Here is a 27942-nt window from a genome sequence, read left to right on the forward strand (position 1 = left end):
ATATGTTTACGCTATCGGAACCTGTCGGCCGAGAACTTTTTACAGCCACTGGGTTTCCTCGCGTAGCGAATGATGTGGTTTTACTCTAAAATCGAAAAGATTGGAGACGGGCGGGCTTATATATAGAAGCAAAATATTCGAGAGTCCCTCTTTTCATCAGCCGCGTGGACAGCGTCCGGTAGTGATTTATTTTGTTTGCGAAACAGTAATACAACAGAAACGAAAAGGGACATCATATGCTGTGATGTGCCTGAATAATATTTTGAATATGGGTGAACCACGAGATGTTGCGTTTTAATATTTATAAAAATTATTTCAGTCATTAAATTGATAACGACTTGTCTGCTGGTTGGTTGTAGTGACTTCCACCAGCTTGGAGCACGTGGAGCGAAAGCTCGCGCTGCAGAACCCAGGAATCCTTGGTTCAATCCCCACCCCTGCCCGTCTCGATCTGGATGAGCATTGTACCGGCATGCAGTCGTGTATCACTACTGCGTGGTTCATGTTAAAGATCCCAGGTGGGCGGTTGTACTGCGCTGGCTAAATTTCACATCTACAGCTGAGACACCAGACGTCCATTGCGGCTGACTAACTTCCGGCTGTATAAACATTTACACAGCATTATTAATATTATTTATTTATTGTTGAGACACACAATCTGAAACATTTCTTTGACTGTAGAAAGCTTGGACTTGACTCCCTGGTACCATGATTAGTTGGAAGACTGCAAGCGTTTAGTTGACTCCGTGTTTAAGATTTTCAGTTATTTTCTTGTAGTCATGGTGATCAATTGGCAGTCCGCCTACAGTTTTTGACTCGGTGGTTTATGTTTGAAGTTAACTTCCTGTTACCATGGTTTAATGGAAGTCTGCAGATATCGTTTGGACTTTGTATTAAAAGTTCTCAGTCAACTTCTTGTTTTCATGGCCTCTTAAGGGCGACTCACACACTTGCGTCGAGTCCAACCGAGGGCGAGGGTTGCTATGCCAACAGCTGCGTCGGCTCCAACAATATCGGTTTTTACCTTGTTTTGTTGGAGACGACACAGCTGTTGCCATAGCAACCCGTAAAATGACTAAAGGCGCCCTGAGGAGTTTTTAGAGCGCAGCTCTTAGGGGCCCGTTCCCGGCTTGAGCGGCGTCGCCGTCGGCGTCGGCGTAACCAAGGTCATCCCAAGGTCACGTGACCCCCAAGGTCACGGACCCCTCCCAAGGTCATCTCAAGGTCACGTGACCCCACGTGACTCCCTGAAGGTCACGTGACCCCTAAGATCACGTGACCTTGGGGGTCACGTAGGGTCATCTTGGGATCACGTGACCCCCAAGGTCACGTGACCCCCGAGGTCACGTGACCCCTTCCAAGGTCCTCAAGGTCACGTGACCCCAAGATGACCCCATGTGACCCTTTGAAGGTCACGTGACCCCCGAGGTCACGTGGTCTCCTCCTCAAGGTCACGTGACCCCCGAGGTCACGTGACCCCTTCCAAGGTCATCTCAAGGTCACGTGACCCCAAGGTGACCCCCACGTGACCCCCAGGTCACGTGACCCCTCTGAGGTCACGTGACCCCCCGAGGTCACGTGGGGGTCACCTTGGGGGTCACATGACCTTGAGGTGACCCCCAGGTCACGCCTCCCCGAGGTCACGTGACCCCCTCCCCGAAGTCACGTGACACACACACCCCGAGGTCACGTGACCCTCCCCCCCGGAGCATATTAAAGAATGAGGGGAGGAGGAGGAGAAGGGGGAGGGGTCTACCCTCCCCTCAGTACCCTTCACTCCTCCTCCTCAAGAGCTGCGCTCCAATTCGGCGTTACAGGGATTTGTAAACGGCTTTCACTTTTTTAGATCGCCTAAATATGGCGATAACTCACTCTGCTGGCTCTAAGCATCCTAAGAATCCCTAAATAATGACGATACACACCCGATTTCTTTATTAAAAAAAACAAAACAAAAAAACAATCAAAGATCGAAATTATTTCCGGGGATGGTAGGAGCATTGTGCTGGCAGCCAGGACGGCATGTGAACAATGAAAACGCGACATTTCATTGAGATTGCACACGCTGATATTACAAAATGTGTATAATTTTGTATATGATAGAAGCAGAAATGCTAAATGCTCTCTGTGTAAACATTGATATTGAAAGAGCTGAGGTCAAGAATTCGTTAATTCATTCGGTATTTTTTATATTAAATGTGTAGGGTGTTTGAAATCAAAGGGGCTCACTCTAAAAAAAGGGCGAAAAAATCACTACCGTAAACTAACACGTTGAAACCTTCACGTGAGATGTGTTTTAGTGGGGAATTTTGCCATGCGAAATATCAAGGCGTAGGTCTTGTCGTGAGAGGCTAGGCTAACACATTTGAAATATTCTGAGCGGCAGATACCGAGCCGAACACCAATTTAACCGAGTGCTGTCCTTGTGGCGCCGTATCTCGATAGGTGCAGCTAGCAGAGGACGGCACTTGTCGAAAGTAGGTGACACTGCGGCACGTTTGCTAGGTGTATCGGGAGGTAGTCGCCGCTAAGCAAAAAGCATAAACATTGAAAACGAAAATTTGACCTTTCAATTTGCGATTTCTAGTGGCTTAAGTATCAATTAACGTTATATACTCATGATCTTACGCTAGAGAAATATGGGGAAGTTCTTTTGATATAAGCGTTAGCGGTTTCCGGTGCCTAAAAAAAAAAAAAATCTTGTTCATTAAAATTCCAGCCATATGTCTGACTGCAATGCACTTATAATTTTACCAAATGTGGAGCCTGTTGCCTTGCAGATAACGCTGCCTGAACGGTGAGTCAAAAGGGCAGAGACATCAACTACACAAAAAACAAAAAATCATGTAAGAAATTGTTCTTTCACGACATTCAGGGGTTTTGAACTTCTAAAGTGTTAAGACTAATAATACATGGGAAAGTTAAAAATATATATTGACCAAAATAAATGTACTGCCTTTTGCTGCTAGCGTTCCGAACTTCAACTATTTTAAAACGCTTCAAGCCTTTACAAAATAATTTTTAAATATCTCCGATCACTAAAAACCTACTTCTAAAGTTACTTTACGATGAACCAACAGTAACAAGATACCTCAACTACTTTACTAGTTAAGGGTTAAGGTAAGATTGTCCTCAAAATTTCAATCTAAGGAGGATCAACGTCATTTAATATGCCGTTTGGCTTTATTATACCGAGAACTGTGTAAAACAAGTAAGCCGCTTCTAGACGTTAAGATTTGATAATAAAGTGGCCTCCATCATTGCGCAGACAAAGAAAAGAAATAAAGTAGTTTGTTTTATACACTATCTTACGACACCGCTATAACATAGATTCTGGCGTGAAATATCTCCTCGTATGGAACAGAAATACACTATTCTGCCCTGGTAAAATAGTGCCAATTCCGACTGAACAGATGCTTTCGCTGTTTGCATCATATCTGAAAAAAGAAAATATTCAAAGCATTTATGCAATATATTTTTGAGACAACGAAATCCATGGAATCGCCCGAAGGGTTGTTCTTCAACAACGTGCCCAAGTACGCTACGACTCCACATGCATCTTAGGAATATATTTTTTCTTCATATTTGGTGCTCCTCCTTAACAAAGACTTCAGGCGCGCTTGTTTCTGCTCCGTTTCTAGGCGACTTGACGGCGGTGTGCGCACGGAGAAACGTTCCTTTCCAGAAGAACGGACCAAGTGCGTGCATTCCCCGCTGGGACGAGAGGAGCCGATCGAGGATTCTCGACAAATTCACGACGCCATCTTCGACCCCACTCTTTCGCAAGAAGCACATGCTCGGCTTTACAGGGAGCGAGCTAATTCTAAGAGCAATTTGTGCACGCCCCAAGAGAGTGTGTATAATGGCAGAGGAAACACATCGTGGCAGAGCAAATACATGAGCTTGGCGAAGCGCACGGGAATATCCAACTTGTTTTGAATCGGCTCTCGCATCCTAGCAACCGCACGCTTCTTGGAAAGAAAATGATCAAAGACGAGCCGCATCAACTGCATCGCAGCTTCTTTTTGAAGTGTATTGCGCACGCGCGCTGGGTTCCACCTAACAACTGATTGTTCGGTGGCAGCAGGAAAAATATATTTTTTTTTTGTTGTGAAAACTGGACTTTGATGGCCTTGCACAATTTAAATAATCCTATCGTTGAATGCGGTAGGTTGTTTCAATATGTTAGTCCAAGGCCTGTCGCAACATAAGATCTGCTGAAGTGGCTCTCGTTGCACTCTGTCGTGCTTCGGGTGCGCGTCCTTCGGAGAGTAATGGAAGGCAGAAAGCTCGCGCGGGTGACGGTGATGGAGCTTCTGCTTATGTTGCGACAGACTCTAGGCTACAAAGAAGTTGTAGGCCTTGGCCCCTGAGTGCCATCTTTATACGGAATAGCTCTTTTGAGCGCCGGGTTTCACTAGGATGGATATCGCATTATCATTTAATTTGTTTTTTAGCAGTTGATCGGACAGAAAATCCTCGAACTCAACGCAAGTCTAGTTCGTATACACCAAAAAATAATAATAAGATATTCTGGAGACAGAAGGCTCAAAGCAATACAGCACTACACACGTTAGATGAATAGTGCAACGTGTCGAAACTACCGAGCTTTATGAAACAGTCACCATAAAACTAATAAAGGCAAGAACAATATATTGATACGAAAGCATTAACTGTTTCATGGAGCGAAGCCGGCGTTGTCTGTAGCAGCGAAACGGCACCTTAAAGGAGCTGTGCAACAATTCGCACAGCAGAATTTGCAACTTCTACTTTTCACATTGTTTATCTTGTCGCAATGGACAGAAAACACATCTCCTTCCTTCGAAATGTTGCGATTCCGCCGCGTAATCGCGAAGCAAAAATTAGAATATTTCTCGACCTGCAGCCGCGAGCGGCGGCAATGAGAACCACGCGGCGTGACGTCAAAGGGGGGCTTATAAAAAGATAGCAAGTTGTGCAAATACGTTCTTGATAAAAGGTAATTTTTCTATAAATCTTGTCGTTCCAACAAAAATATAAATGCGTCAGAAACCTGGCGTCCTCCACAAAATTTTTATTATGCGGAGGTTTAGTGGCGCCATCTTTCCGAAGTCAACGAAACCGTCAACTCTATCTGCTACCGCGAACAGCCGCCAGAAGCCGGAAGGGGACGGGGGTGGAGCCGGACGGGGATGGCGAACACCGACGAGCACGTTGGCACTTTCCCCCTTTCGCCATGTTAATCGCGCTGCACAAGCACGTGGCCACGTGGTCGCGAATGGGTGAGTTCTCGCTGCTCACTGATGGCTCTAGAAAGAGAGCTTAACCGGAACCCCGCGCGTTTTCCTTTCACGTCACAACGCACACGACTAGGAAGATGGTGAAGGAGTGGTGAGGTGCCGAAAATCTCAATCTTTGTTAATTTTTAAAATAAAAACTAGGACATGCAGGTCAAAAGCGTTTTTTTTTGTTACTTCAGAAAAATCGAGACACCAACTCCCAAATTGAAGCAAAGCACTGAAATAGTTGTACATTCCTTTGATTCCCCCCCCCCCCCCCCCCCGGTCACGTGACCGGGGGGGGGGGGGGGGTCACGTGACCGGGGGAGTCACGTGAGCCCTCCCCCTAGATCATGCGACACCCCCAGGTCACGTGACCCCCTCCCGAGATCACGTGAATTCAGTACCCTTCCCTCCTCCTCCTCAAGAGCTGCGCTCCAATTCGGCGTTACAGGGAGTTGTAAACGGCTTTCACTTTTTTTATTGTTGCTTATTTAAAATGTCTCTATAATTTTAATCTGCTGAGGCTAAATGTTTAGCATTATGTATGGGCATCCGTATGACTGGTGCATTCAAATGTCATGCCCAGTGTTTTCAAACACTGCACTTTCACCTTGCTCCCTCAGCACGTATAAAAAAAGAAGACAATTACACAAGTTGTGGAACTGGAATTACAACGTAAATGATTGTTCATCTCCGGAAATTTCTGAATATTCCAAGGGTCCATGAAAAAGAAATTGCGGAAACGTATACTGAACGAAACACTGAAACCGATCGGAAAAACAATGTTGCTGAGATGTAGATTAAGTACCCTAAATCAATAACTGGCGTAACAAATCACAGTTCCGCAGTTCAGGCGGCATTGCTCAATAAAAGACGTGTAGAAACAAAACAAAAACAACTAAGAAAATCTCCTTTTGTAGGGCAGAGGCTTCAGTCCAGTTGAAGAAGGTAAATGTTACAAAATGTATGATCGCACATGTCAGGGATTAGGATTTTTACAAAACTTGGGAAAAAGCTTGAGAGGCACTTTATAGTATAAAGCGTAATAGAGCTGTAATATAGCGAAGCATTCGCAGCTTCATAAAGTAATCGAGATGGCACACTTGAAGCTATGGAGATTTAAACTAGTACTTTTAAATCCGCCTCCGATTAATTGATGTTACGACTGTCGAGTTCTGTTGCATTTTCGTACATGCAAGTAAACATAAAAACGCAGTTTTTTTTTCATCTATGACCACTGGGTCAAAACTAAATACCAAAAATAATAAAATTGCTGTAACGAAATAAAAAAAAAAAATTATTTTCATCACACCGCGGAACATTGCGCGGAAAAATAGGCCACGCAGTCGGCCTCTTTCCCATTTGCCTTTCAGGCCGGACTTTCTATTAGTTATAGGTTAGTCCTACGGTGAGCGAAAGAATCTCGGCGCCTATGGAAAGAAGCGGCTCAGATTTTTTTTTTTTTTCTGGCTGTGCGTTCGGTTAATATTTTCATGTCCATTCAAAACCGCATCTGCACTGCTCATACTGCATGCGATGCAGTATGGGCGACGAGCCCTCCGATACGTACTGCGCGTGGGCTACCATAGAAGACTCGCATATGCACATTGGTACGGGAGGGCTCATCGTACCGTATCGTATGTGCAGAAACGGTTCCCTAAAACTCCCTAATAACAACAAATTTTTCGGGACCGTCCCACAAGGAAGAAACATGTCCCAGACAGTGTCTGCCGACTGTCTTATGTTTGACGTATTAGGAGTGCGATTGCGGCTTCATAAATCAAAACAAGAATCAGACCCAGAAAAAAATAGTGCTTGAGCCTGTATAGGAACCGAATTACCCACCCGATTTCGGTGCTTTGTGTGGCTATGGGACTGCCGGTCTGACAAAGCGGCGTTCCAACACGAGGATTCTACTGAGAGGACAAGAAGCACCTTACTTTCTGTAGCACTTCGCTTTGGTTTACTGTCAGTAAGTCTAGAAAGGTCGCGTTGAAGGCAGGACAACTGACAGGCCTTCCCGCTGTTTTATTCCGTCGGCAGGATTTCTTATGAAATGGTCGGCCTTTGTGCCTGTGTAAAGCCTCCTCTATACCGACAGAGCCTGGCCGATCGCCACGAGACGCGGCCGTCGAAACTGAAAAAGTAGAGCGGCAGACAACGGATGAGAGGAGAGTCATGTAACGGGCGCCCCGCTGCGGCGAGACGCCGAAACACACTTCTCCCGAGCGATGGAATATCCGTTCGTACTCCTCGCGTTCCTCGCGCTACCGCTTCTTTTCTCGTCGGGTTTGAAAACCATGTTTTGTGTCCTCGTCGCTGCAAAATCTGTGCGCTGAATAGCAGGTTCCCCGAGAAATGCTCTCTGCTACCAGATCCTCGCGCTCCAAATTTCTGACCGTCGTGGAACTGCCATGCTTTGTGAGTATACAGGAGGCTATATGGTCTGTGCCATTCATATCGTTTGTGTGGCATCGAAGGGTCGCGTGTGCCTTTGCACGTCCGTGTGTGTGCGCGCGCGCGTGTGTTTGTTCTTGTGTGTATTTGTGTGTATGTGTCTGGGTGGTGTGGTTGCGTGTGTGTGCGCGTACCATCGGGTGCGAATGAAACGCGAGCAGTGGCGAAACTTCGAGCGCACCACCGGCGCAGCTTCGAAGCGTGGGTTGTGCCGGGCGAGGTTCAAACACATTGGCGTAGGACGCACATTCTCGCAGTTCCACTCTCCACCCCGCAGTTTGATAAGTTTCCAGGAGGCGCAGCATGTATCGACGTGCGTGTGAACGTGTGAGGCGTGTACGTGCCCTCAGGCTTCGACAGACTGCTTTGTGGCATTTTACGAAGTATACGTGATTAGCATCGTGATTAGCGACCTTGGAGACGACGGAGGATGCACAGGGGACAGGAGACCGACCAATGCCTGGCGAGCAAATGCAGTACCCTGCTTCTGTTTCTCGCTCCCATCAATGTTTACGTGGTAGATACTGCAGGGGATGCCCAGGACGTTCCCATATTCACACGCCCCACATTTAGGGGTTTCTCGCGAAAGGTCTGTCGTACGCCTTTCACCGTCGGTGTGCAGTTCGCAGCCTCCGTGACATTAACCGCGTTTTACTCATTTTTAGCTCGTTTTTGCTCTCGTTTTATGATTTTGCAGTAGACTTGTTACACACTTCGCTATTCGCCTCCATCGTTCCTCTTTCCACACAGAGAAGGGAAGTATCTTTCCAAAGCTTCTGATTATTAAAGAATCGGCTACTTTTCTCACCGTTCTCCGCCACGTGCAAATTGAAAAGAAAATCAGTGTAGGTCTCTCTAGATTGCAAAAACTGTGGGATTCATTAACTTAGTGAAAAAAATTTTTCGTTTGATGCCTCCTCAGGTCATGGCCGCAAAGGTTCAGCATGGCCACTAATATGGTTCACATGACGACATCGTTAAAAAATGTAATTAAAAGGTAAGTAAAAAAAAAGTGCGTTAATTCAATCGAAGAGGCAGTAATTTAGCATGATTACGCATCTGCCGTACTGTCTTTGATGGGAGGTTGCTTATACATATTACTAAACGTCCTAGGTTTTGCTTCTGTATCCAGCCGGCAACAGCCAGGAGGCGCCAGCACACTGAGAACCCACGGTTGTACCCTGTCTCGTTCTAACTTGGCAAGAGTGAACGATTAGCCCCACACTGCGTGCCGACGGCTGCCCGATATGCGCTACGTATACGAGCGCAACGCAAGCATATTGGAGCATGACGCAGCGAAAAGCCTGATTCTCCTTCGCAGTAAAAACGCACTCTGATGATACGTAGTCACGCTCCTATTGGCCCGCCAGGGCCGTAGGTTCTGCCGTACTTGCATGTTACGCGATCACGGCTGTCTGGCCTACCCAGTATTTCTTGCTTCAGACACTAGGCTAATAGGCGCCACCAGAGGAAAAGCTCACGATTGAACAATGCAGCAATGTTTCTTGCCTCAGTCGCTAGATAGCGCCGAACCAAACAGCATTGTAGATTGCCTGTAGACTAGCCATCCTAAGGTTCAGCTAATCCAAACATCAAAACTTATAACCGCATAATTAAAGAAAAAGATTTTAACGTAAGGAATTTTTTAACTGCATCTAAAACACTGTCGAACCTTCTACAAAGGCCATCAAGCAATATTGACAGTCGCCATTGCTTGGACACGAAGCGCGTGATTGGATCCGAGTCTTCGCCGAACGCGGACGTCACACTCGTGTCCAATACGAGCTCAGAGTGTGTGATCGAGCAATGGCTGACAGGCATTTTGTGTGTGCACTTCGTCTTCTTGTCTTTCGTTTATTGACACTGTTTATTGTACCGTTAACGTGTACCACAAACTCGCCCAACGTTCCACCATGTTGGCGCGGACTTTTTGAAAAGGGGTCTATTACGTATGTAGCGGATTTCTTACGGATCACGGCCATCAGAATTAAGATGATAAAATATTCACGTTGATCCTCCGAAACTCGAAATTTGAGAAAAGTAAAAACAGACAAAAAAAGAGAGTAATTAAGGTGGTGGATAAAATACGGCTACATTTCTTTTAGAGCACCTATTGCACTACGACATTTTCTAGTATACGGGTTCGATCATTAATCTGCTTCATTGGGACTTCTTCTTGGCGTGTCTAAATTACACACATAATGTTGCGACACCAAATATTTCTACCAAGTTAAAGTCGAAGCGTAAAAAAAAGGAAAGGCGAAAATATTTCACAGATTTCGAATCCACCATTAAGTTGGCTACTAAGAAAGTTTTAGCTGCCACGCTAATTTAAGGAGAAGTAAATATTTTTCCTAATAAAATAGAAAACGAAAGAAAATAGGAAAATACCAGAAATGAACGAACGCATATTCAGCAGCCAAAAGTAGCGGATAAACCTTCATTTATTGCGTGTGCAGCCATCGTATCTCCAGTCCGACTCGTACGCCGAGAGACACCATTTATTATTTTTTTTTGTACCGGTTTTTGATTTCGGTCGTTGTCATAATTACGCGAGAAACGTTATTCAAATTCGCACAGGAAAAAAAAAAAAGACAACATCTCAGATTACGTTTTACCGAGAGTCGCGGCAGGGGGGCCTTTCATTTGTGAATGCGCACCGGACCGGGGCCCGCTCTCTCGGCGCTGCTCTCTCGCTTTCTGCCTCGGACACGGCCGGAGAGATTTAAGGAAACACGGTTTCATTTTGACAACCCGCCTAGAAAAAAAAAAAAGAAAAAGAAGAGGGAACGTTTCTTGACACGAAACTAGAGGACCGAAATGAAGAGGAAACTGGGGCCTCGCGCGTATGCACAAGAGAACCTGAGCGGAAAAGGGCAATTTCAATGTAGACCATGCAACGTTCGTTGCCGCCGCTCCGACATTTGCCGTGGACGTGGAAGTAGGCGTGGTTGTAACCTGAGCCCCCTTTTTTTCATTTGATATTCCTAAAGACAGTAATAGGCTACGCTGCATCCAGGCGCGTATTCACGTTACCGAAATAAAGTAACGAAAAATCGTTTCTCGTTACGCACTCAAAACGCACCCAAGTTCGTTGTGCGTTACCGGAACGCGCTACCTCAGCTTACGAGTAACGCAGTGGTTTCCCGGTACACTGAATATGTCAGCTTTATGATGTATAGTATCAGCTTCCAATAGGTGTCGTCGTTTTACTAGCTTTTTGCCTTTCAGCGCATTTATTCCGGGATAACTGTGGCTGTTCTGACATACGAAGGGTGTTTAATAATTCACCTACCTGAGTATAAAATAAAATATCGATCGTGTTAAAATAGGTTTTGGCATGCTCTGACATGTCCGAAGGTTACTCAGACACCAATGTTAGCAAAAAAATTGTTTTCACAAGAAACAAAAACAAAAGCAAACAAACAAAAGAGATCCACGAACGCGTGACTGCAGTTTGTGGTGAGTGTTTCCCGTCATCATACAAAGTAAAATTTTGAAGAACGCACTTAAGTAGGATAGAGAGCTCATAAAATCATGACCCTCATACTGTACGGTCTGAGGAAGCAACTTCCTGAAAAGTGTGCAAACTTTTCGAAGGCTTGGATGAATTTTGTCTTTAGAACGTCGCGCGCTCGTCTGCATCGGGGAAAATATCGGCTAGGGCTAATTTGCACAACGGGCCTTTTCCGGAGTTTCCACGGCGCATGCACAGTAGCAGCAGACAGGAGTCGGCCATTTGGTGGCGTGACCGGTGCGTCCGGCTCGGGACTGCGGTAGCCAGCGGTGGTCCCAGTTCTCCGACATATGCCGCAACGCTGTTCCGCTGTCGGCTGTAGCAACGACAGCAAGCGTTGTCGCGGTTTATGTTTCTTTAGGTTTCCTTCAACTAGCCTGCACCCAACGAAGCGGCAGCTGTGGATTCAGGCGATCCGGCGAAACAATGTAAAAGACTGGCTTTAAAGCACTTCCGTGTTTGCAGTTGCCACTTCGAGCAAGGTTCATGCTTTTGTTCTTTTATTTGTTATTTGTGTGGAAAAACAAGTCAGCAGATTGATTAGGTAGGCTGTCGTGTTTCTTATGTGCGACACAGGGCGAGCGCCTAAGAATTCGCGTCTCTGTGATGTTGCGCGTTTCACTGGCGCACGTTGTTGCTGCTAAAGTGACGGTCTCGCGTTGCTACGCAAATTGCCTGTCTGCTTTTTGCTTGTTGTAAACACTGGAATCGACCACAGTTTCCAATTATGTATAATGCATTGGGGTAAAGTGGCTATGCTGCACAGTGTGTTGCTGTGTGCACACCCGGAAAGAGAAATATGGGACCACGACCGCATCTGCTAGTCTTGTGGTTAAATAGAAAGAGGAAATATCGACTTGATGAGTTGTCTTCATGTATGTATCGAGTAAAGAAATTCGCTTTCAACATAGTCTACGGGTGCGAGACTCAAAACAGAAAGCTGCGGCCGATTTCGTGTTTTTTCTTCAGGACTTACAGCTACACACGACTGTAGCCTGAAGTAGGGCGACATCAATGCTGAGGCTCGCTCAGAAATCGGTGGCTGCACGTAGGCATCTTAAATATTTGTTAAAGATATATATTAGTGGTGAATTTGACCTCGTGACATTTCAAAGAGTTACTCCCTTCCAGTGAGAAAAACGAGACCAACAAACTTGCCAGGGGTCCTGAACGCGTCCGCTGTTGACCCGGTCAAATGTGTTGGTCTCATTTTTCACAGGAATGGAGCTACTCTTTGAAATTTCACCTTTGATGAAAATTTGACATTGGTACGTGCAAGCACCGAGTTTATCGGACAATCTTAGAGTGAGCCTTCGCATTTATGAGCATACATCTTGTCAATTAAAATTTTGAGAAAATTAAACAAATAGCTCGCTACTAAAAAGCAAAAGCTTGTCTTAACGGCAACTTGGTCTCAAATATTTTCTGGATTTACTGCCGGTACTCTATATGACATGAATCCTAGTTTAATGAGGCCGTTTGTACATTCTCCTTGATCGAAGAGAGCTTCAACTGTACCGTCAGTCACAACGGGTCCGTCGTCCACTCACTCGACAAAAAAAGTACAAACGGACGAAGTCGTTCACAGTCAACGCATTCATTGAAAACAAAGAAACTCGTCGATCCTGTTGGCTAGAGGAAAAACAAACGCTGAGCGCATTTAGCGACCGCGTTCAGACAGCCGACATAGCTTGGAGCGGGTAGAGCCGGAAGCAAGGCAGGCCATCAAAAACGTTTCTCCTGCTTGCCGAGAGATGGCGCCCAACATTTGCGGAGATGGCCAATGCACCCCGGATACGAGTGCGAAAAGATACGCCAAAACAAGGGACGAGAATATCGACCAAAAGTCTATTTGAAAAGTTTTCGTTTTTATCCCGCGAAAACCGAAAACCACTAGGCTAGTACGATTTACTCCTGCACCGCGGTGCAGAAAAGTGTAGGGCGGTGTACTATCGGTCACATCTCAAAACACACAAAGGAGGAAGTACACTGCCCTATACTTTTCTGTACCGGTGCAGGGTGTGAAGGTCAATCGAACTAAAGGCACTAAATATAGGAAAGTAACGCCACTGCCTTCCAGCCTACAAGTCGGACACAAACGCATAACAACATACAGACGACAAAACCTCTCAAGGTGGTTGACTGATCGGTCCCGGTTGCAATGGCGATCGCCATTTCGGGCCTTCCAAATTTTCGAAGCTTCGAAAGGGTCATTCCAACGAGTCGCACCAAGACCGCTATGGAGCATCATTGTACCGAAAGCTTTCCTCGGCCAATATAAGCGTCTTTTGCACTGTGCATGCAATACACTTATCACTCATGCTTATCTCCCCAGCTCTCTTAAAATTATGCTGCTCTTCTCGCGTACTTCCAGAGGAAAATAATTTTTCAATGCCTCAAAGCACTGGCGTTACGTGCGATGACGGTACGAAGATGTACGCCATCACGTGCGGTGTCGGTGCTTGGAGGCACTGAAAAATTATTTTTATGTCATGAAATACGCAAGAAGAGCAGCATAATAAACAGATCTCACTAAGCGTTCGGCGCATGCGTGACGCCGCCATAGCTTTAGTTCACGGGAGGCAAACGGCCGGACATGAGAGGGCTCGTGCTGTCTCGTGCTCCACACGCGCAGATCTCCAGCGCGGTTGCCACACGTGCAGAAAGACTAAAGTTTCCCCGATGCATTGCAGCAGCGGTGGCGTAGTTAAAGGGGCCCTGCAATGACTTTTTTACTAATTTTTAATTTGCACCGAGCCTGAGCGCACTGAACGTAGTAACTTAGTGAAACTTTTCTTTTCTCGAAATTCCCTTTATTTTAAAAGTTATAGGCAAATTAAAATTACAAAAACAAGCAAAAAATAATCTCCCTCATGACGTCCTTGGTTGCTTGAGAGCGGCCGTGAACTAGAGGAGAAGTAGTGAGCTCATCGAGCGCTCACGGCTGCCGCACTCCGCGTCGACGGCGCGAGAGGGCGCCACTAAAGCTTGTTCTGGATAGGCTGTATGCAGCGGGCAGCCAGAGCGGCTCTCATGGCATTTGCTGCGCGATTAAACGCTAATTCGGCGTGACACTTCGTTGGCCACAAACGAGAGCAAACACGGGGTAAAGATCAGTTCAGAATGGGAGCTACTTTGCGTTGCCATACCGCGAAACGGCCAAACCGCAAAAAAGTAAGCTTCTCGCCGAAGGCCTTCGGAACCAACGAGGTAGAGGGGCTTAGAGCGATAAACCGGGGTTCCGGTCTGCACTCGAAAGTGACCCCCCTAAGGCGGCTGCCATTGTACGCAAAGTTGACCACTCGTCACATGACCAAACCAAATACGTGACGTCACAGGAAAGATGGCAGCGCCCATGCAGCGGCTGGCCCCAGCTGGGCCGGAGCTTGTCGGATGCTTTGTTGGTTGTCGTTCGTCTCGGCGAGTTGATTTCAGGCGCAGAAGCCGTCATATAAGGCCGGTCGACAACGACTTCAGAGTTCAGCGTGGTGTCTGACGTAGGTACAAGGTGAAAATACGGAGGAACGGTGTGCATTTCGCTGGTGACCGACGGCGATATTGCCACGGAAGAGACAATCTGCCCTACGTTGCTCGCACCTCGGATTGATTCGGATACCGCTAGGATAAAATTTAAGGCGACGTTTCTGTGCTCTTGTTGACCGTCGGAACCTTCGAGATCTGCAGTAAAACGTGTGCAATATATTTGTATACACAGTTTAGCGACGGAAATTGCGTGAGTCGTGCTTGGCAGTGTGCAATCGTGGTGTCGCTTCGTCCAAATGCCCGAAGGCTCACTTTGGTTGTAAGGTGCACCGGAGAGCCGCCTTGCCGCTTTTAGTTCCCGTGCCGTGCTAAGTGATACTGTGCTGCTTCCAAAATTGTTTCGGCGTAGACGTGCTCTTTTACGGAGCACAGGTGTGCGGCGCGCCGAAGAGCTGCCTTCCAGCTGGTAGTTCCTGTGCCGTGCTTTAGGTGATGCTGTGCTGCCTACTAAATTGTTCTGGCGTAGACGGGCACCTTCACTGAGCACAGGTGTTGCAGTTGGTATTGCGTCCGCTGGTCTGTCGCACGTTTCGTCGACACCTAAGTTTCAACACTTGTTACGCGAATTGCAAGCTGTGTGGACATTTCATCGCGCGCGTTACCTACCCACTCCACCCATTTACGCCGCTTTGCGACGGAAGTCTGCTGCGGCTCATTACCAGAAAAGTGGTCTCACATCGATTTCAGTTCAGCTCGTCCACGGCAGTCGCCAGACCCCGAAGGAGAGGATATATTCAGACAGAATGCCACTAAAGCAGTGCAGCTTCTTTAGTGGTCAGGATAGACTCTTTTCTGTCTGTTTTGTTATATTGTCTCCGATGCTTGCTCCAGTCCTATTTTCTATCACTATTTACTATTCTGGACAGTTCCAGGCCATGCTCAGCTGTCATTGTATGTTCTGGTGGAGGTGCTGCACACTTTACCCATAGCCCTTCACTCTGTGTCTACCCTGGCGGCTCCTCAGCCGAGTTGCCCGATAACAAGACACGGGTGGCACATTATCCCGAGTCTTAAACCCCCGGCGAGCCGTGAACCAAGTCCTATCCCGAGCCCGGCAGCAAAATTGCAAGACGAGCGAGTACTACAAAGGCAAAACTCGGAAATACACCACGAAGAACTTGAAATCCAAGCCAGGCGCTGCTACCAGCAAGAACCAACGGAATTAGGTCTTTTGCCAGAAAAACCGAAGCTGACTAAGCCAACAATGACAACCCTGTCGCAGCAAACCACGTTCGCTCCCACCATCGTTTGCATGCCCGTCGCACCTCGCACTCCGATGCCCTTTCACGCAAAGTGCACAAGACGTCGAGGGCTGGATTGAACAATATGACCGTGTCGCCCGCCACAGTGGGTAGATGGACAACCAGCTCCTGCAGAACCTATACTTCTCGTGGAAGAAACTGTAAGGCACTGGTTTGAGAACCACGAATCCTCCTTAACGTCGTGGGAAGTTTGCAAGCCTGAGCTGAAGTGCATGTTCATCAGCCAACATCGAAAAGAGAGAGCCGAATTCCCGATTCGGTCCAGGACACGGCCCCAACGAGAGCATCCACCTTCGTGGAGGATGTTTTGCTTCTGATCGAGCATCCACGCCAACCCTGATGCTACAGAAGACAAGAAGCTAAAAATCCCATGTTCCTCATGTGAGGGACAACACCTTCAGCAGCCTTTTCCGCAACCCCACGACAACAGTCGAAGGGTTCATATCAGTGCAGCTTTCAACATTGAATGCACACTGCAGGCCCGAGTACGTCACTATTAAAAAACTCCCCAGCGTCGCGACACTCAAGTCGTCCAGCTGCAACTTCGACGCCAGCCCCCCAGGCATCCGTGACATCATTCACAACGGTGTCCGGGAGGAGATAAGGAAGCTAGTTCCTGCCATCAGTTGCCCGGCTTTAATTTTGATCGCCGAGATTTTTTCAGAAGTTTGACAGGCATTTCAACTAGAGACTTCTTCGAGCGAAGCGGCATCTGACAAAACGAGGGCGACTTATGCCACAAAGTCACAATGACCACCACCGGCTACTTGTTACTATTCAATGCCAATCCAACGAAACACCCCAATGCCGAAGCATTCCCGATATCGAGAAGAACCAGTGTAGGTCCGCGCTGAACAAAGTACACCGAGGAAGACGGAGGTACTGCGAATGGCCGACCGAAAACCACTCTGCTACCATTGCATGAGGCCGACTTTGTCTACTGGAGGTGCCCGTACCAATGAATTGGCTTGCAAGGGTTCGTCCCGAACGACCCTCGACCACGTCTTGACGAGCGTCCGGGGAAGATTGAGGATTATCTTCGGCGGTCTTTGTCCCTGGTGCCGACGTTACCCCGAAGCTTGTGATCTACTTCATCTGGACGGGAGGTAAGCACGACAAGGCAGGTGAGCGGCAATGCAAGGAGAGTTGATCTGGTGTCGGTTGTCGTCCAAGGACAATACCTAATAATTTGCTGACACTAATTATCTGTGTCCACGCCATGAAGCACACAGTTTCCAACTTTGAGGGAGAATGCCGCTCAGTGACCTTAAGAAATAGAATGGTTGGTTTCTCTCAAAAATGGACTGCAAGCGTCACGAGACTTCACTTTGCCACGCAAGACTTGCACAAGTTGCAGTGGTCGTGGGATGCACAATAAATCTCCATTATGAAATGGAAGTGAAATGGCTTGGATAGCAAACATTGTTGCCAGCTATCAAGTCAACGGTACAGCAAAAGGCACAGCCACATAACCAAAACATGCCTGAGCTTGCTGAATTGATGCAGAAAACTACCAGGAAAATTTTGCGGATTAGAAGCCAGCCCTGCAGCTTCAGTGCATCAGATGTCAGTAGGCGCACATGACGTATGATTACAAGACGGCATCAGTCGGTTAAAGTTGCTACTCGACCAAACTGAACACCGACGTGCCAGGAGCGTCATCCCACAACAAGGTCCACAGGTATTACGATTGAGACTGTCGCAGAAAGAACTCGTTCTAGAACCATTAACTAAGAATCAATAATTATGTAATGCAGTGGAAATAAACATTTGATACACTAACCAGATAAACCTATTTCCGCTTGCCTTTATGCCTTGAGAGTTTATACACCAAGAATAGTGTTCACCACACGCGCAGGTCCTTTTGAGGACACTCGCATCTGTGACCCTTCAATATTAATTGATGGGACATACCAGACTGGCAGACTTGTTGAATTGGGCTGCACTCATTCCACTTTTCCTGAACACACCTCTGAGCATATACTTTATTCGTATGTGTTGATGCATTGTTATATAGCAGGACACTTCCTATACGTAGACCCTTTGCATAAACCCATCAAGCAACACAACTGTTGCCATTTTTTTTCGGCGCAAAGCACAAAAATGGGCCCCAGTTCACGTCAAATGCTAATGAAGCATTCGAGTCCAATAGGCGCTGAGCTGAGTTCACAGTGATGGCGGACGTAACATTCTTGTCGAACAAATGACCAAAGTATGAAAGCCTGGGGTAATTACAGTAGTAGCTACTGTAATTTGTTTCATCACAATTTGGCAAACAGCAAAGGCTACAGTCTCGGTGAGCCAATATGCACGTTGGAGAGAGGCACATGACAACATGTCATTCAGAGTGCTCGTCTGCACAGATTTGTCACACACCTTCGCTCTGTCTCTCTGATTGGCTCGAGGGGGCTGTGGTGGTTGTCCTTTTCCAGGTAACAATGATACGAAGTATAGGCAACCCACACCTTTCAAAAAAAGGTTATTGAAGAGACCGAAAGGAATGGTCAACATTTTTCAACAAGACTGCTCTTCAGGCAAGGGATGAACACAAATATGAATCATCTTATCCAGGTAATTAGACCAAGTAAATAATTGACTGACAAATACAATGCAGTTTTGATGAAAAAAAGTATTGCTGCAATAAATCCTACGAAAAAGAAAAAGGTGCAGTTAATCTATGCATACACCAAAACAGTTGTTATTGCAAGTCGAATAGCTTTGAAGCAGGTGCCTGCAACGATTTATTCATCCCCACACTCAATAAAACGTCATCCTCGTAGCTGAAAATAAGTGCGGACTTCGCACTCACCAAAAAAAGGAAGAAAGGCGATCGAATGTAGAATCGTCGATTAGCACAAAGGGTTAAAGATCGCAGGAGCTTCCTCGCTAAAAGTTGCTATGGTTATTCGGTGACGCAGGCCTGAAACAACTTCTCCTAGGCCCTAACGCGACGTATACCTTTCGCGTCGATTCAGAGACATTTCAATGTTCAAACAAAGCTAAGAGAACGCGAAAATTTCATGCTAAAAGCACTCAAAGTTCTATCGATCCTTGAACACATCCCGGAATCCGAGCACCGGTACGGCGATACGGCTGATGCTGTCTCACAGGTGTTAATATCCAGATGATCCGATCTTGCGCAAAAAGGGTATAAAGTCTCATTCCTTCATATTTTCACAATATACCTGCGTCAGCAAACACGAAAAAGCCCGAAATCGTCGGAAAGCCGCTGCACATCACGGCTGCCGCGCACCGAACGAACTCGCATACGCCAGCTCTGGGCGCTGCCATCTTACCTGCGACGTCACGGCTCTTGTGAGGTCACGTGACGAGTGGTCACATTTGCGTAAAACATGGCGGCAACCGGGGGGGGGGGGGGGGGGGGGGGTGCCACTTCGGAACTTCCGGTTTATCACTCTAAGCCCCTCTACCTCGTTGTTCGGAACGCTCGGAGCCGGTCGGATCCTCCTGCCCATACGACCGCAGCGCCGCCGCGTACATCCGGGGCCTTTCCGTGTCGGCGCCTGATCCCACTACTCCTTTCTAGTATGCGCCGCCTTTTCCACCGCTTGGTGGCGGGTATGTCGACGGGACATTTCTTATTTCCGTTGTTTATAAACTGCATTCGTTTCTTTTTTAGATCTAAAATACTGAACAAAAACTACTTTCATAAATAATTGAAACGGTTCGCGCCACATATATTGTGTATTTCGACTAAAAAGAAGCTTTTAGCGGCTCTGACCAGTAGTAATCTCAGGACCAAAGACGTCACATTTTGCGCGTTTTCAGTACCGCGGGTCGCCCTCGTCGGTGGAGGAGGTTTCCGCGTCGTCCGGTTAAAATATGACGCACTGATATTTAGTTACTCTCTCCGTCCCTGCTGGCTTGCCCGAACCCCAAGAGACGTGGAAACAGCAAAAAAGGTAGACGCTTAAATATGATTGCAGGGCCCCTTTAAACTGACTGGTGAGATAGGTTTATTGCAAGAGATCTGGAGAGATAAGCATGATCCTGTTATTTTTTTTTTTTTTTTTGCTTCTGCGGGGTGATTCTTTTTTTGATGATAGCAAAAGAACAAACACGACAAGCGCCATGACGATGCACTTTTCATTCTCCTCGATTGGCTTCGTCAGATCGGTACACAACCGGCTGCGGTTGGAGGTAAAGTGAAACGAAGTAAAAAATGTACATCTTTCACCTAATAATATAGCGTTCGTTATCATAGACCCCCACAGACACTGTCTACAAACAAGCCCACGTTTGCCTCCCGGTGTGGGGCCGCAGAGCGTGCGCAGATACGCGCGAGATAATAAAGCGTCCACGCATGCGCATTGCTAAAAGGAGCGCCAATCGAGTTCCTGCCCGCCGGCCAATGAAAGGCGTGCGCTACGCTGCGTGCGCTGCGCTCAATGTCGGTGTATTAGTGCAGAGCCTTAACATATGCATGCGAGCCTCGCACTTAAATATATATGTTTCTCTTTTTTCTTTCTTTGCGTGTGTGTGTGTGGGGAGGGAGGGGGTGCAACCGTGTCATCTGGCAGATCTATGTGCGCTCACTTGTAGTAGATCTGTTTCACTTGACTCGTCGTCGGAAGGAAAGCTGAGTTTTGAAGATACCATAACGTTTGAAACGGGAAGCACCGGCAAACACGCGCACACGCACGCACTGGCTGAAATGCGAAAGGTTTTAGCCACGGCCGCTGGATCGCGGAGCGATTTGAAAAATGAATGACAATATAGTGCCAACAAAATAAACCGATTTGTTTACGCGAATGCGTTTTTGTTTTCTTCGTCTTTACCTTTACCTTACCTTCTCTGCTTACAAATGAGCAGTGGCACTAACATATTTAAGAAGTATAAAATAAAAAAAAAAGCAAACATTGCAGACGTTTTTTTAACTATTGTTTTGGATAGACGTTTAACTACCGACATTAGTGTAGAGGAATTCCACAATAACTACGCACGAAGCTAAATGCCTCCCTAAAAAAACAATAAAGCAAAATAAAAGAGAAGACATTCAGGGTTCCACGAAAAGTAAACACGGCACACACGAGAAAGACATGCATATAATAAAAATAAAAATGATTAAAAAAAATGAACGCGAAGGTAAAAGTCCGAAAACCTTAAGTGCAGAGACGAAAAAAAAAAAAAAGAAGGAAAGCTCACCTCCATCAGCGTCGCAAATGAGGACCAGATGAGCCCCTTCGTCGTAGGGGCCGATAACTCCGTGTAGTGGCTTCCCCGTCTCGTCCCGAATAATGGCGTCCTTCGGGGGAACTGCGTCCAAAAGCACCAAGAGCCTCGTTGAGTCCTCGCAATCCGATTAGACCCCTCTTTCCACTCTTGCTCCGCGCACACAACACACCGCGACAAGCGCGCACACACACGGAGCTGCGTGCGGAAAAGAACCTCCCCGGCTTCTTGGCGCATGTAAGCGTCCCGACGACATCTTCCGGACGAATCCCCCATACGCGGTCGAGAATAACGTTCGAGATTAACCCGCCCTTTATGTCTTTCCCGGCTTTGCTTTTGTGAGACGAGCCCGAGCAGCAGGGTAAGGTTTTCGTGCACCGCAGCCGGGTATGGTCGCATTAGGGCCGGTTCACTCATTTGCGTTTGAGCTGTGCCGAGTACGTTGCCACCTCTAGCAACCGCTTCCTCAGATTACGTCTTGGTGTGGCTTGCACCGGGAACTTTTTTTTTTTCATAAAAACTAGAAGGCGACCAGTTGGAAAAATTTCCAACACGCGACACTTTGGAAATCATCGAACACCTCCTCACTGCATGCATTTTTCGCGACACCGAGAGTCGGGTACTTAGTTGACGCCCTGAAGAACTGATGACAGACCATTTGCCACCGAGAAGGTGCTCGGCGGTTGGGGCTCAATTCAATGCTCCGTTGAAGAAACCAACGCACTGATTATCTCATTTTGCAAAACAAAAAATTAGTATGAGCCCTTTACAGCGTGAGATAATGTCGTACGAATAGTCTCATGGTCGTCCATATTTCCTTCCTCATCTCATTTTAATAGGCCATTCGTTTCCTCCACATCCTCTCCACCCCAGAGTAGAGTAGTCTGCTAGCGCCTTGCGCCCCGGCCATCCACTTTGCCTTTCAATCATCCTCTCACTTCCTTACGATCGCTGGCACGCTGTTTCTGTCGGGTGTTTCTGCGAATACTTTCAAAAATCTCTACAACTAAGGGGTTTGTGAAATAAACGAACTCTTCTGGAAACATACTGCCAGACACGTCGTACCTCGGGGATTGCAAAACACACATTAGTAAGGAAATATTTTTCCAAAACTTACTAGTTAATTTTTTCATTAGCATAAATAAACATGTGGTTCTAGTTAGAAACGTGATGAGCAACATCAAAAACTACTAAATCATGAAATTTTAGAATAGCTTAAGACATGTGTGAAGCGTGCGGTTGCGCTGAAGTGTTCACTCGTGCAGCAAGCGGAAGGCTGGCAATACGAGAACGCGGATCATAAGAAAAGAGATCCGCGCTTCCGCTTCGACTAAAGCCCTGCATTGACTGGGCGTGTTAATTTGCTGCAGACTAAGTTTCTTCCGAGAGCTTTCTTTCTTTGACGACTTCACAATGAGAAGTAGAATATTCACTAATATTAGCTTCTTATTTTTGCTGGGTTTATTCAGAAAGAAAGCACTCGGTGAAGAGTTGAGGGTAATGGAATTAATGCAAAGGTGCAAAGGGTTAGGGTACCTAATATCGAGACAAGTGATGACAAAAAACGAGACCATGACTGAATAAAGAATGGTAATATTGTCACGACTGCGGCGTGTACTCAAGTTTCAGGTCGACATCGGTATTAGTTAGCTCCGGAGTTTTAGAAAACAACGATTAGATAGGAAAGAAGAAATAATAAATCCTTCTTCAGAAACACTTCTTCATTCATCGCCTATTTATTATACGGAATTCGAACCATTTTTCGTCGGAACGGAACCTTGCATTCAACCTAATGGGTCCGAACTATTATGTACGGAGTATCTTCCCTCAGTTGTTATTTGACGTCCATATATTCATTCGACATCACAATAAAAAAAAAGATCGGTTTAAAGAACACATTTTAACGAAGGCCACAACAAAGGACCTTTAAACAATTTGGCACCATCTCTCCAGGTAGTCATGATAACGTTATTTGCAGTAATTTTTTTCAATTAATAAAAGAGACCGGATAGGCAGTTGGATTTTCTATCTTTATTTTATTTTTAACATCTTCCTCATCATCAGCCTCAAGATGCCCACTGTATTGATTACGATACTGTCCATGGCACAACTTAAATACGTTTTAGACAAAACCCCGTGACTAGGGGAAAGGAAGGACAACAGAACACCAAGTCTTTTCGAGACTTCTTGTTGCGTTGTCATTTCCCCCAGTCTCGAGGTTTTTTCTAAAATATTAATCTTTCACCAGCTTGTTTGCGCCCTAACTTTTTGTTACTTAAATACTTTGCACATTTATTATGGAATGCAAACCAATTCCTACTTATCCAATATGGATGTTCATGAAACCGGAGCCCCACATTTAGGGTGGAGTAGGGTGGCACCAAATGAGTGTTTACCTCCAGAAAAAGTCGGATTAAAAATACAACTCCTAACGTGGGTTTGACTGTAAATGAAACGCATAAAAAATATTAACTATGAAAATATGAATAAATACGTTTATTTTTTGCATTACATTAAACAATTAAGTTATCTTTAATAAGCAACCTAAGCTTATCTTAGAGGAACCCTGACTAAAGTGCAACACCGCAAAACAGGAAAATATGTTTCAACTTTCTTTTTAACGTATGAGTAACAAGTTATTTTTACCTTTCCCTAAGCACATTACCACCGCCCCCCTCCATTTTTTCCCGGAATCAAGGATTAAATACCTTTTAGAGCCAGACTTTTCGTAGATGCTAAGCAAAGTACCCACTAGGCGACGACGTGTCCGTTCTTTTCGCGTAACATGCATGTTCCCTCTTCCTCGCACTTTCACTTCCGGTGTGCTCCAATAGGACACAAAAACTGACAATCAGCGCCAGGAAAAAGAATATATATAAACCTAACCTATATCTGACTTCCAGTACCTGAAATAAAGAACAGACCAGCAATCCATATAACGTCCGTTCCTTTTTCCGTCTCCCTAATACAAAGTAAAGCCACCGTGCCAAAGGTAACATTGAAAACAAATCACGTCCGGATCCCCGTTATGCCGCCACGAAGAAAAGGTCGTGAAGCAGATAGATGGGGGCGTTTAGCGAAAGAGTCTGACAGCTCCTAATCACCCACGGCCCGGGCACCGACATAAAAATAAAAAAATTAGAACGAACAAAGAACCAAGCGATTCGCTCACATTTTTTGTTTTGTTATCGCGTGATTTGTTACCTTACCGAGAGAAAACGTCAGTTCCTTCTCTCCCTTCCACCTAATTTGTTCTCACCTCAGAATAGATCAATACCGAACAGCTGCTTTTCAAAGTAAGCGTACGGCTTTGGTATCAACGAAGCAACAACCTTCTAATTATTCGGTGAACAGGTTCAATTCGCCCGTTGAAAAATAAGAACAAAATAAAAAGTCAAAAGGCAAAGTATCCAGGCATTTTATATCGCTAGCGGAGTGATCTCTAGGCCATTGTCAGGGGCACTTTTGTTCGAACAATACGCTCTGGTGGTTTTTAGATATGTTCTCTTCTAGCCCGCATTTAGTACGCATATTGTTCCTAATCGTGCGCCATAACCTGATATATTATTTTTTTGAATAACGCCTTGTTTATCAAATTAAACGTCTTTTTCCTCAGCTAAAATGTCTCCACATTGAAGACGCCGTCAGCCACTATACGTTTTAGAGAGCAGCTCTTAGGCGCCTGTTTCCGGCTTGAGCGGTGTCGGCGTCGGCGTAACCGCGCGTTGCATTATGGGACGTTTCCCCTCATGACGTCACATGTGACGTCACCGCGTATTGCATTATGGGTAAACTGTCCCACTAATTTTAGCGGAAAATTTCCCCGCTAAATTTAGCGGAAAAACTTCACCGTTAAATTTAGCAGAAAACTTCCCTGCTAAACTTAGCGGGGAATTTTTTCTGCTAATTTAGCGGAAAATGTAGCGAAAATTTCCCACTAAATGGGAGCGGAGCAGGAAAGGAGGAGGGGAGGGTGCGGATGAGGAGGAGGGGCATTACCTTCCTCTCCGTACTTTCCCCTCCTCCTCCTCAAGAGCTGCGCTCTAATTCGGTGTTACAGGGTATTGTAAACGTCTTTCATTTTCTCTAAAACCTAATAGTGACATGCGCGACCAAGAGCGTCGCTGTGATCGAAGTTCGCGATTTGCTAAAATAATTGCTTCCTGTATTATTATAATGCACGCCCAATAGCCGGTTCACGACAACGGAAATCCTGCCAATCACGGCGAGGCAGATGCAAATCCTGGCAATCGCGGCGAGGCAAATCCTGGTCGTGAGGGCGGGAAAGGAAACCATTAGAGGGCGTTACCGCAACATCTCGGTGCTAAAAGTTCCTTCCTATAAAACAGCAGGATTCTTGGGATGTTGGAGAAGGGAGTCAATCATTTTCCTGACTTTTTTGTTTGTTTTCGATTTATAAAGACAAAAGAACGCCGCACATAATATGAATATAAACTTATTTTTGATGATCATGGCATTCGAGTTGCGTTCCTATAGAAACAGATAGTAAAAGGAAGCAACTCCAATCAAAGCAGCCTCTTGTTATTCAACGTGCGAGGACAAAACATCTAGTGCAACAGGATGAAAAACCTATGTTAAAAGAAATTAATATATGTATTTTCTCCGACAATGGGGCAGTCAGTGCCCCGTCAAAGCTAAATGTAGTTATAACCAAACAGAAAAAAACACGATTTTGTTTTTACAGCCAGTTTAATTTAGCAGTTTGGAATTATCTGCGGCACCATGTCCTGTTTACGCCTGTCACTAGCGAGCGCTCAACGTCGACCTCTACCTCGGAACTGTTGCGTGACCATCAGCTTCGATTTAAAGAGAGGCTGAAGCCTTCCCCCCGCGACTTCGAGATTTGAGTAAAATAGAAGCATTACGTACGTCATTTGCCACATGTACGCCCAGGAACTGCGTCGGTGCAGTCCGCCCGCTTCCCAAACACGCTTTGACATTTCGAGAGCCGGGAATTTAATTCCCGGAAGCCCTTTCTCGGAAGCGGGTACCTCGCCTTTCGCTGCGCGTCCCTCTCTACACGGCGAGGGCCCTTTCGAACGGTCATTTCCTTTGTCCGGTGCGGCCTGTTCACGGGGTTCCTAATTCGAAGTCATAAGAGATTCGGATCCGAGTGACCCCCATGTAAGCTGACAAGCGCTTAGACCGTCAACAACGAGGTTCCCGACAGATCCGCAAAAGCGGCTGCCATTTGTCTCTGCCCCATAAACTGCGATAAGGAGCGTCGGTTCCGAGCCAACCTTTTACGTAAATGGTTGTTACGCAAGACCGCCGAGGCCGAAACAGTCAGTCTTCCTCGGCGCTGGCGTCACTACATTCGTTCACCTGGTAAACACTGAAAGGAAAACATTCGGGTGGACATCACCTGCACGCGCGTCCTTTTCCGAGCGCGAGGTCTATATTTGGTCAGTGTCACCGTTTGTATGTATACATACGTGCATAAACCTCCCGACACGCGGACATTTTAGATGTATATCTGTAATACTTTATTTCCGTAGGAGCGGTAGGAGCGGGAAGTATTTATACCTGTTGCTATAGGCCCATACGCGACTTTGACGTCACACCGCTGAGGTGGCGCTGCGGTCGGTATGGCGCAGGCGCTTCAACTCACGCGAATGTGGTTTCTGTGCGCGTGCAGTGCCCACAACTGGCGTGTGCAAACGCGCTCTTGTTGGTAAACAGACACGTAAACGATTCACCATAGAAAGTTTTTGCAGGTACATCTTCAGAGTTTGGCGCGCCTTTTGCTTGCCATCCGAAGCCACGAACACACGCGTGTTTGGCTCTGGAGATCGCACGCTGCACTGTGTATTTAGCAATATTCGAAGTGTGCCTAGTACAAATCAGTGTTTAGATTGAGCGGCAAGGTCACTTGCCCTTTTGCAGACAGTGGCGCCTATTACGATCGGGAAATATTAGTCTTCTTATTGAGATGTTAAGCTTTTATCATTATACGAGACCTACACTCGCGGCGGCACTCGCCTCCGCGACACCTTTGCAGCAAACATTTGTCTTGTTTGTTGCGATCCGGAGGACATGGCTCAACCGTGACTCGACCTACGTTCTCGAATGGTTGATTCGGAGACTCGTACGCCCTAGGCTTGCGTGTCTTACCAAGATAGGACCTTGATGAGCCTCCATAGAGGCCAGCTTGGGAGAAGGACGCAATTCAATCTAAAATGGCAATCACCTGTCCTGCTGAGGTAATGATGGAGAAAAGTGATCAAACTAAGAGCAAACAAAAACTGAAGGTAGGTTATGATGGCACCCATGCACAGCTGCTGCAAAGCGTCTATCTCACGCGACCCCGTACTACGGAAGGTCCCTAAAGCATTAAATAGACTCGACTGCTCCTTTTTAGGTATCAAGACCCATTATCCGGCCGCAAAAAAATCCACCCCTCCCATCACCTCCATCGTCTTAAAAGGGTGTTCGCCGGCCCATTGCACTACGGGTTGCATAACCATCGCCTGGAACTGGTATCCTTGGCGACAATACTTGGACGACCCGGATACCGCGAGTTCTGTCTGCTTCACAACATTGGATCCTGCCAAACACTGGACAATACGGAATATGCGCCATTCGACTCCTTCTTTGAGGGTTCCTGCCGCCTTAAAGTATTTGCTGCTGCTCTAATCCGTCGCCGCGAAGTTGGCAGAGGCGAAGTATTTTCCCTCTCCATTTTCACAAA

At 46.4% G+C, this 27942-nt stretch overlaps 1 protein-coding gene across 3 annotated transcripts in view; it reads right to left on the minus strand.

Annotated features, from left to right (window-relative positions):
- The window catches only part of LOC8031537 (hemicentin-1), a 620814-nt gene that overhangs the window by 113939 nt on the left and 478933 nt on the right, over positions 1-27942 (minus strand). For all 3 annotated transcript variants that reach the window (XM_042288501.1, XM_042288498.1, XM_042288500.1), the window contains one exon: positions 21204-21314. In XM_042288501.1, coding sequence (XP_042144435.1) covers positions 21204-21314 — 111 coding nt within the window. The remainder of the gene's footprint in view (positions 1-21203; positions 21315-27942) is intronic.

This window comes from Ixodes scapularis, unplaced genomic scaffold, assembly GCF_016920785.2.
Source record: "Ixodes scapularis isolate PalLabHiFi unplaced genomic scaffold, ASM1692078v2 PGA_scaffold0__279_contigs__length_252992795, whole genome shotgun sequence".
Lineage (NCBI taxonomy): Eukaryota > Metazoa > Arthropoda > Arachnida > Ixodida > Ixodidae > Ixodes > Ixodes scapularis.